Below are 11,294 nucleotides of genomic sequence, written 5' to 3'. Positions count from 1 at the left end.
TCCTGCCCCAGAGATGTCCCCCTGCCATGGTGTACCCAGCCCAGCCTCACCTCCTGTGCCCAGGACCACACTCCCCTCCCAGCCTGCTTCACCCCAGGCTGTGATTTACTGCAGAAATCCGGCGGCTGGTTTGGATGAGAATTTATGGCAACGTTATTCACCACAATCTTTCAGGTATTAACAGGGAAAATAAGTAGCATGATTTAAATGATGACTGCTTTTCAAATGCCCTGCGCTTTTGCTTAATACGACGATATTACAATTAGAGGAGAAAAGCTCAGCAGGAGGAGATGGAAATGTAAGCCCAGCAACCTTTTACTGGGAGGTGTGAACTGAAAGAATAATTGCTTTTACAAGGGCTGCCTACTGTATGTGCTTTATCAGTATATCGGCTTTGGGTACAGCACGAGTTAAAAGTTTCATTCATGGAATAGGTCTGCGTGCATTTGCTGTCTGTGGTTGTGACCACTTCTAGTAGAATTGACTGCAACGGCACGCACGTGCTAATCAAAGTTTCCTTTGGCCAAAGATGCTCCGCTGAACCAGCCACAGAGCTGCTCATTTCACAGAACAATCGCAGACGTGGTTAATCACTTCTATCAAATCCTACCACCCTGGAAGAAAACACAACTGCAAAGGACTGCAGCTAGTTAAGGCTTGGTTATGATTTAGGCTTACTAAGGCTGTGCACTGCCAGCTTTACAGAAACTGGGTGTCTCACAAGCACAGACCATGGAAAATGAGGCAGAAATCCTCTGCCTTAAAACACAGGTCACTGGTTTTGTGCCAACATAGTTTAGATCCTCCTCTACAAAATTCAGTAAAGGAGAGCAGTGAAATATTTCCTAAATGTAAACAGAGCAGAAAATGGCACAAGGTACCCTTCCAAAATCAGCTAAAGAGAGGAACAAGAGGTGTGAGACCGTCTCTTGTTGTGCCACCACTCACATTTTTGCTGTCCTATATTCTTCTAAGCCAGGACCCAGGAGGACAGGAAGCCCAGATCCAGCCAGACACTTGGGACGGGGCTTGTCTAACTTCTGATGGCTAGAAGCAAAGTCATCCTGGCATCTCCTGGGTCAGTGGGGACGGGTGGGCACTTCCATTCACATCAGACGATGCCCGCCCAGCCACCTCGGTCACGAGCATTCTCTCTGCTGTGAAATAGAAGCATTGCCCTAGTTTCATAGATAGGAAACCCAAAGTAAGGACTGAGCCAGCCACTGGCCCAGGGACACCCAGCCACAGAGAAGAGCTAGAGCAAATACGCTAACACCATGTCCTTCATTCCCATGGGAGATCTGTCCCTGGACATGCATTTTGCGTCTCTGGCCTGACAATGACCACAGGGCTTGGCAATCCCTGACTTGCAGGACTTCATCCTTCCTTCAGCAGCCATCGGGGCTGGTGAGCCCCCTTCCCACATCCTGATGGATCCCGCAGCTGCTGGGATCTCCCTTCTCATCTCCCCTAAGCCACAGAGCGGGAGTTGCTACAGATGCTCTCACCTTTATTGGCCTACATGGCCTTTTGGCAAAGGTTTATAAGACCAGTGAGCCAGGCAAGACACTCCTGTGTGCTGTGTCCTGCCTTTCATGGAGTTTTTCAATCTGAAACGCCTTGGAGTTCCTCTGGAAGGGGTTCAAGAAAACGCTGCTGTGTCTGCACTCTGGCGACAGTCTCAAGCTCCTCTCTCCACAAGCACACCTTGTCCCCTTTGCCCATGTAGTGACAACAGCACATAGCTCCCTTTAAATGCTTTCACACATAGTGCTGCTGCTCATTGGGAGACCAAGCACATTCACAAAGGCAACAAGCCTCTCTACCTTCACTTCACAGAAAGGACAACTAAAATGTTGAGAAATCACTGTCAAGGTTGGCCTTCCCATTAAACGTTTCCCCTCTTCCAGGGCTCTGTCCAGGCAAGAGCAGGCACAGTACCAATTCTTTAAAGCACGCTCTCTATCTCTCTATGCTGCTCTGCAACCAGCAATAGCAGTGCCCCTCATTAAATAAGAATGTGCACTACATGTACACAGCACTTAATAAATAAACCAACAACTGGGCACTTTTCACAAGTCTCAACCCCCGCCATTCCCTCAGCAGTGACGTGCAGAACTTGCAACAAGGCATGGCTTAATTTTTTTCAAAACACCAACCACGAGCATTAAACAAGACAACTGAATGTATCCCAGAACTTGTGTTTTGCAGCCTTCCTCTTAATTTAGCGTTATTTCAGATCACCGGATCTCAGTCTCATTTCAATGTCCTTTCGGTCTTTACTATCCCATCTTAAGGTTTCATGCATAGGAGTGATGAAGCAGACGGGTGTCAATGAAAATCGCCTTGGGCATCATCACACCTTCTGGAATACTTAAATTTGAATGTATGCGCTATCACAGGAATACATAATTCCCAAGTGCATAGGAACACTCAAGAAATTAGACAGCTGGCAAGAAAAGAGAGCCATTCATCTGTGAAAGATGCTATGTATGTTCTACAGGTCACGGAAAACAGCCAGAGCTTGCACTTACTTGATACCAGAGAACCCGGCTACAAGAGCTAAGCCTATAGAAACAAGCCTTCATTCTTCGTCAACACAGCTTCTAGTGTAACATTTACAGATGAGGAGAGAGGAGGGACCGCACGTGAGACCTTTGGGAGTAGGACCATCCCTGGGATCACCACCTGCAGTCCCAGCAGACTATTGCACTGCTGTCCAGGGGGCTGCACCATGGCAGCGTGGCTGTCCGAGTGATACCCAGGGTAAGGGAATCCCTGTGGGCTCTTGCCTTTATTCTGGGGAAAAACTCAGCTGCTTAATCTCAAGCAGATTTTTTTATAGAACCACTCCTGCAGAGCAGCTATGAGGAAGCATCAGAAAAGGTTCTGAATTTCTAATTAAAAAGGCCACTAAACTGCTTGCATGAAGACTTCCCATAATAGATCACGCGCTTGCACCTGGGTAATAACATTTTAGTGCATTTTTTGCTGTGCTTAATGACTTGTCCACAACCTCCACTTTCAGAAATGGGAATGTCACAGCATAAATCTCAGGAGCGTTATGGAAATACTATCCCATGCACAAAAAGGGATTTGAAGAGCAGGTCAAACTGAACTAAGAGCAGAACCCTTCACGTGCAAAGCTGTGCACAGTCTCGTTGGAAAACTGGCTCCTAGGCATGCTAAATAGCTGTAAGTGAAGAAATCCCGTGTAGGGGATTTGGACACCACTTTGCACCCTTCAGCCCTAGACAAAGGGGCTAAAAGCACCTGAACTGAAGTTCCTGTCCCTGTCATTGTCACCTCTTAGCCCAGCAGCATCATGGGCTCAGAGCAGAGAGCAAAGCTGAAGATCTCTCCTGGAGGACATTTCCCCAGCAGATGCCTTGGGGCACGCTGACCCTCTGCTCAGACCCTCACCCCAGGGATGAGGGCTGTATTGCAGAAGTGACAGTGTTTGATGTTAGCTGTAGCCAGGGCTCAGTCACCTGCTTTGACACTTTCATAAGGCTGCTGGAGGTTTCCTAAGGAAAAAGAGCTGTAAACATCTGCACAGCTCTGAAATGAAATCAAGCAGCTGTAAAAGGCAAGCCAATCAGTCTGGGTAATTAAGACATATTTAATGCTGAAGCCAACTGAAGAGGGAGGAGAAAAATAAAATGCAAAAAAAGCATCTATCTCCTATAATTCCCTTTTGCTTTGTTTTTTACCCAGCATAATGAATTTTGCTTACACTGGGCTTAGTTAGGAATGCAAACCTAAATATGAATGATGGCCTAAACCCGTGTAGCCATGCAGGTCTTCTGGCTGAGCTTTGCCATGGTGCGATACCTCTGCAACACAGGAACAGCACTGAGTGTAGCACGGGCTCTGAGCACCCACCGATGCTGGGAAGTCTAAGGCGGCTGATTCTCCTGCCCATCTGCAGCGCCCGCAGGGCTGCCACAGCAGCCAGGACGGCGATGCCGAGAGCGGTGGCCAGCCTCCTGGACTGCAGATCCACGCGTGTCTGGAAGAGACCTACCAGGCACGGCACCACCAGCTGTACCAAGGGATACACAACATGAATTATGGGCTAAGTTCTGCTCTCACTCGCATCAGTATAAAACCCGTCAGTTTGGTGGAGTTAAATTTGTTCTACAGCATACGGAATGCTGATTTGTAATGTATACATCTTGAAAGGACCTTTCTCATCTTACCATGGGGAAGCGTTCACATCTCCCAACGAACTGTGACAGCAAAACACTGACTGCAACAAAATACCCTTTATCATGCTCCTACTCTGGGCAAAGCCACTGAGCATCACTTCAAACTCCGGGGCCTGAGGCAGGGGATTCCTGAATGAAAAGACCAGATTTTCCCCTTCTGCAAAGAGAGAGAGGGCATCCTTGCTTGCCAGCCTCCCTTCCCACAGGGTTTCTCCCTTTGCTGCTCAGTGCCCATCTCCCAAAAGGAAACGGTCACTGAATGGTGCCGAGGAAGGATGCTGTGGCATCCCTGTCCCTCTTCACGGTCAGGCAGAGGGCTCTGCTGGATGTGGCACACCAATTTGAAATGAAGACCCTAGTTGAGCGATAAGCTTGGGGGTTTGGTGTAGGGATCCAAACAAGGGCAGCCTGTCGCAGCAGAGATAAGCAGCTGAGCCGTCAGAGCACCTTGAAAGCAAATGAGGGAGCAGCATCAGGAGCAAGCACAAAGATAAAAGGGTGGTGGCTAAGGGAATGGAAGACGGAGAAATTTAAAAGTTTACCAAAGACATTACTTATCAAGAGCGAATTTCTGGAAACATTCCCCATCCCTGGAAACATTCAAGGCCAGGTTGGACGGGGCTCTGAGCAACCTGATCTGGTTAAAGGTGTCCCTGCTCCCTGCAGGGGGGTTGGACTAGATGACCTCTAGGGGTCCCTTCCAATCCAAAACATTCTATGATTCTATGACAGGGCATGAGGCCCAAGCTCTTGGTCACAACAAACAACATAAGAAATGACACTGAGTCAGGTGAGACCCGTTGAGTGTCCTCTCTCCAGCGCTGCCCTAAAGCACATGCTTAAGAAAATTGCAGGGGAAGAAAACCCAGGCAATAAAGAGTGATCTCTTCTCTTTCAAAAATAATAAGCACCACCCTCACTTCTTATACTCTGAGCTACTGCACAACTCTTGCACACTCTCCAGCAAACCTGGGGAGGCTACTCTGGAAGGAGGGATATTTAACCTCCAAATGAAGGCACTTCCAGAGTCGGAGGAGCAGCCCACATCTCCATCCCTTCTTGGGCATGGCAAAACACCCAGACAGGTTGGACAGATTCACCCCCAACTGGTTATTTACTGCTTTTAACCCAAATGGTTCAGCTGAGTTCAATGCACCTGATTCTCCCTGTTGTGAGCCAGGGGAGAATGAGACTTATCTGCATGCTGAAATCCGTCCAGGTGAATATACAGCATTTATTTACAAGGCACATAGGATCTTGCTGTTGTTTGGGTCTCCTTGTTTATCTTTGGTTCTGCGCTCACATCAGAAGAAGACGATATGAATCACTGGTACAGCCCATGAGCACTGCTACAAGGACAGGTCACTGCTTAAATAGATCCAGCAGCCTCTTTAGAGAGTGTAGGAGAGGGGTGTTGTGGCTGGACCTTTTGTGCTATTCCCAGATCCCTCGGCAACCTTGTTCTCAGGCCGTGCAAAGAGCAGCGTTACTAACACAGCTCCTGGAAGGGCAGTCGAAACGTGCAGAGCCACCTCGCTCCGTGCTTTGCAGGGGGCAGAGAGCAGGACAAGGCACAGGGAAGAGGAGTGGTATAAAACCCTCAAAGATCTGCAAGAATACAATTCCAGCATGAAAAGCAGAAAAATCCCACTCACACTGGGATTTGGGATATTTTGTAGAGGCATCTGAGTGTTAGGGCATAATACAAAGGCTTTTCCTTACATGACTTATTAAAAGCACTACTAATAATACACTGCAAGCTTGATCTGAAATAACCCTTGCTATTTTAGGTCTGGCTTTCTCTAGTATTGTGCCATCCTCTGTACCCGCGCTGAGGCAGATAATCCTCACATGAAGGGATTGGGCTTAGAATGTCAGGAATCCAATATAGAGCCTGAGAAGAAATAGAAGACCAGTATTTACTGCTGTCCCGAGAGCCACACTCCTCGCACACGACTCACCTGATAGCTTGGTACATGTGGCTGCTAACCTCCCTGCTACCCTGCCTCTTTCAAGATCTACAAACAGGATTCAAGCTCCAAAGTCACTAAGATGCTTTCAAATATCTTATTCGCAAACCTGCTGGTTTTGCACCAGGAAAAACCAAAGGTGAATCCCTCACAGACCTTGCCCAGTGCTTTTGGAACTCCTTCCCTGGCTGGGAAATTGTGGTTTTCTACTAGGGGTGCAGAGCCCAGGTTAGCACCCCTGGCACGGCATCAAGCTGAAGAGCAGCCGCTGCTCTGGTGTGTATGAGAAATTCAGTCTTTTGTAGTCTGTAGAGCCTCTACATGATGGTAAAACTGAATTTCAGGCAGTTTGAAGAGTTACAATTTAATCTGAGAAAACACTGCCTGTTTCCAGAACTGTATTCACCGCATCTTCTGAGTACAGGTGCTTAACTTGTGTTTCTGGTTTTTTGAGCCTCTGAGATAGAAATTCCGAGTTTGGGGATGTACCAGGATAACCTACTTTGGTATTTACACTTTCATAGCGCTGAGGTTCAAAATCCCTGCAGCGTGCTCCTCACCCCCAGGCCAGGCAGCATCCCCTGCCAAAGCACACAACGCCTGGGACGCCGGGGGAGCGAGCGAGCTCCCCTGGAGAGCAGTCCAACATGCTTTTCTGTTGATCTAGTTCCTTCTTCAATGAGTGTTTTGCTTATGATAAAAAGTACACAAGCAAGCACGGTGTGAAGGACCTCGGTGAGAGTGTCACCACCTCTAAAGAGCCACTCCAGAAGGCTGTTCTGGCTGACCACGGATCTTTTGTCTGCAAGGCAGCAGAGCTCAGAAATGCACCAAAGATCATTCTGAGCTGTTTCTACCACTGCCCTCACCACCGGAGCACCCGAGGACCTTCAGGTCTTGTATTAAGCAACATGACGAACACGTCACCTCTGGTGCATTCTCTCCTTCTCTTCTGAAGAGGAGAATGTAAGTGCAGTAAATTGCTGTCATAGGGCTTTGTTTTTTCCTGCCTGGGCTGTTGTGTCTGGGAGGTGAAGCAAGGTGAAAGCAGCACTTCTAATGCAGAGAAGAAAAAAGGACAATCTTTCTCTGATGGTCTCTGGTTTCTGTGGAAGGTAATTCTGGAGCCTTGGCTTAGGTGATGTCTTCGGTCTTAGAAGCAAAAAGTCCCAGGACCCTCAAGGAATGCAACTGTCAAACCTACTCCCCTCCTAAAGATTTTCCATAGGTATCAGCCCAAGTGATGGAGCAAACCAGGAGACTTCCAGCCTGACTTGCACCTCTACAGGAAGCCAGTGCAGAGAGAGGATGAGTGTGATGGACTTGCATAACTCGTATCACACCGCAGCATTCAGCATTGGCTGCATTTTCCTGAGGGCTGATGGCTTCATGCCCAGACGCTGTACATTTCATTATGATAAAAAGACCCACTCAATTAAAGAGCTCACTCCTGCAGCCCTTATTTTCAAAACAACACTTGTATGAACAGTCCTATGACTGACAGCAAGAAGGTTTGTGTAAGGAAGGACAGACCCTTTGAGCAGAAGTGGGGTGAACAGACCAAGCTAAACAAGCACATGTAACCCAGAAGCGTGCTTTTCAGTATGGGTAGTAGTAATTTCCCCTAAATAGAGTCCAACCTTCTCTACTGAAGCAACAACAATACCTAAAATAGTGACAACTGCAGGTTCTTATGGAAATTTTCTTCCAAGCACAGCTCTCCTACTTCCTTCTCTGAAGCAGATTTCAAAGCGTTTTGAAAAGTAAGCCAGGCTGCAGCACTTTCCCTGATTGGGAACATTGTTTTTAAACCGCTTACTGCAGATTCCTGCTCTTCCAGTAGTGCGCAGGGTGCAAGGCATCAGCAGTTTCTGTGCCTCTGCGGAAGGACAGCCACCCAGGGAAGGCAGCCTGCCTTCGGCTCTGCTCTCCTCCTGCCTGCATCGCCTGCCCTCAAGCTATTTGCCTGCCGTGCCTGTGCACTCACATGTAACGTCCTGGGTGTTCTTGGCTTTCCTTCCACGAGCTTGGTAAGCTCCTGGTGAAATGCCACCAGAGACCGGTCACTTGGAGGGAATGGGATATGGGAACAGAGAGGGAATATCCCAACAGCATCCCCTCCTGCACTGCTCCCCACCGCTGGAGGAGGCTTCGTATCACCTTGGCAATTCTCCACTGTGAGGAGGCACACTGAGAATTTAATTTAAGTGTGAAATCTCTGCAGTGAACCAGAGGAAAACTATCTCAAATCCACACAGATAGTGTTTCAAGTTAACTAATCCCACAAATCAGAAAGGAAATAAGCTATTCATTGTTTTCTCCTTCCAAATTAACAAAGGCGAATCACTAATAGCAGGCTTATAACAACATCTGGGGAAGACAAAAAAGCCAAGTATGGCGCCAAGGCTGGGGATTTGGGGACTAGGTCAAAGACGACAGAACAAGCCTCTGCCCTTGAACTGGACCAGGGCAGAGTGGCCTAAGATAAAGCTTTAACTGAGTGACTTGAAGCTTTCCCCAGCTCCTCTCTTCCACCTCTGGCTGTGGCTGGTGGGGCACGTCCCCGCCAGCTGTTTCCCTTTCTCATAGCACCGCTGAAACCCTGACAAGTGAGGATGAGCTGATGTACCCACACCTGATGGCACCAGTTCAGATGGACACTCAGACAAGTATTTATCTAAGTACATGCTTAACTCCATCCCTATTTAGCAAAGTACTTACGTATAGGCACAAATTTATGTCTCTATGGCTACAAGAGACGTAAGCCTGTTATTAACACTTTTTTTTTTTCCTCAGTCAGGGCTTATGTGCCATTCTTAGTCGCAGGATGACGCTCTGCATACACGGAAGGCCACGTTTCTCCTCTGCTTCTCAGAGTCCGCTCTGTCCTCACCATGCAGGAGCCAGAGCTGTTTGCAGAGGCTCAGCAGTGTAGAGATGGGACAGAGGAGAGCGCGGTGGAGAGAGCAAAAGGCAAAGCAAGACTTACGTTGGCTTTGAGGCTTCAGCCTGGTCAGTCTGCAGTTTCTCCCCGCCTTCAACTTCCATGGTGCAGTACACAATGCGGTTGGGGGCCAGCGACTTCAGACCCTGCACCTCCATGATGACAACCTGCGGGGCAAAGAAAAAGCAGTGTAAGAGGAGCAGTCTCCTTTGGGTCTCGCTCTGGCTGCTGACCCGCGGGGTCAGCCAGCGCTGGCATCCTCCACACGCTCCTGGATGCTCCTGGTGGCAGGTGGGCAGGGACGGTGGCACTGCCCAGGCTGAGCAGGGACCGTGGCAGCCAGCGAGGTCTGTATGGATACTGGAAGATCTCCCCCTGGCTGCACATAGGCTAGCTGAATCCCTTGGGTGCCCAGGGTTGCACCAAGTTTCAAGAGATGGGCCTCATGGACATGGTCCTGCCCGACCCAAAAATGCCTTAATATGTGAAATCCAGAAAAAAAGCATACAGCTACTCAGCTTGTACCAAAAGCCTGTTTTCAAGATTAATCATAGAATGGTTTGGGTTTGACCTTTGAAGATCATCTAGTCCAACGAGGGTTGGCCAAGGGCAGGGACATCTTTCACTAGATCTGGTTGCTCAGAGCCCCATCCAACCTGACCTTGAACAATTCCAGGGATGAGGCATCCACAACTTCTCTGGGCAACCTGTTCCAGTGCCTCACCACCCTCATCTTAAACATTTCTTCCTTGATTGAATCTAAACCTACCCTCTTTCAGTTTAAAACTGTTGCCCCTTCTCCTGTCACTACAGACCCTGATAGAAAGTCTTTCTTATTAAGAAATCACCATCTAAGTTTCTTGCAGGTAATTACCTTTTTTTTTTCTTTAAAGCTGATTAATCCTGTTAACCACATACCTTAAACATTTCTAGAAGAAACACTGGGAGAGTTTCTGTTTGTGTTCTGCTGCAGCTGCCTATGAAGCGTATACACAAGGGTTGAAAATTCCTCTCCTCAGGTCTTCTGATCTGCCCTTGCACTGCAGATCCCTCCCTGGCACAGGGAGCTCCACAGACCCTCTGACAAGCACACATTTTCGGCAAAAGCTCTCTTGCAGCAGGAGTTTTGTGCACAGAGCCGTGCACAGACCTGCCAGCTCCTGAAGTCAGTGCTTCACTGAACTCCTGCTTCCCGCTGGATGGGGTTCAGCTGGAGCCAAGCGTTTGAGACATCCCATTGTAAGGGCGAGTCCCTTCATGCACGGCTATACGTGCTGCACAGGCTTTTCCAACAGAGAGGTCTACTGCTTTGTGATAGTTCCCTATTCCTCCGTATGGGAACGCTTAGAAGTCAGGCTTTATTTGATGCTGCTCTTGAAGGCAGTGTCTCTGGGTTCATAGCCCTATTTTTAAATAAGACCGAACTGAGTATTATGAAGATGGTTTCAGGCACCTAATGAGTTAAACTCTGGTAGTGGACAACTAGCATTGTTAAGTTCTGCATTGGCACGATATATATAACAAGAAACCCCTTAGGAAAAGAAATAAACAGGAAACCACACAAAAATAGAATTTTCTGATTTCTCTGCATCCTACATTTTTGACCCCACCCTGGTAGTTGTTTTGACAATGTAACATAAACCCACGCACTGACAGACAACAGCAATTCTGCACGGGTGTGCTGATGACCGCTTGGAGTAAACGTCTCGCCTAGACCGCAAATATGTTTGCACAGAACAGCGGAGTTGGCTGAAAGCAGCTACTGCAGCGATGCTGCTTCCAGGACCGAGACAGCCTGTGTCAGGGTAGCGGCAGGTCCCTGCAGAGCCCTGCCTTCCCCTGGGCTGTACAGACAAACTGCTTGACAAAGCGCTGAGCGGAAAGCCAGCGCGCAACCCAAAGCAAAGAGCAAGCCAGCAAAGTGCAGTATTTCCACACAAACTGCAAGCCAATCTGTTGGGTGCATTCAAACCCCAGCAATTTTTAACAATTCTCCGAAGAGGAAGCCAGGCTTGCAGGGAAATACAGTGACAGCCCTAACTGGCAAGAATTAAACACGCTGACGTTTATGGTGTTGCGTTATTGTGCTGGTTTGGGGGACAATACGGGCTCAGGGTTACCAGGCTACACTCAGTAACGAGCCACATGAAGAGGTCAGTTAATGATGCA

General features: G+C 48.3%; 1 protein-coding gene across 1 annotated transcript in view; it reads right to left on the bottom strand.

Moving 5' to 3' along the window:
- Positions 1-11,294, bottom strand: part of CADPS (calcium dependent secretion activator) — a 194,372-nt gene that overhangs the window by 124,348 nt on the left and 58,730 nt on the right. Inside the window, exon 6 of the mRNA XM_035903800.1 lies at positions 9,171-9,292. Coding sequence (XP_035759693.1) covers positions 9,171-9,292 — 122 coding nt within the window. The remainder of the gene's footprint in view (positions 1-9,170; positions 9,293-11,294) is intronic.

The sequence above is a fragment of the Egretta garzetta genome, unplaced genomic scaffold (genome assembly GCF_000687185.1).
Source record: "Egretta garzetta isolate BGI_Z169 unplaced genomic scaffold, ASM68718v1 scaffold91, whole genome shotgun sequence".
Lineage (NCBI taxonomy): Eukaryota > Metazoa > Chordata > Aves > Pelecaniformes > Ardeidae > Egretta > Egretta garzetta.
This window is presented reverse-complemented; position numbering and strand designations above follow the sequence as displayed.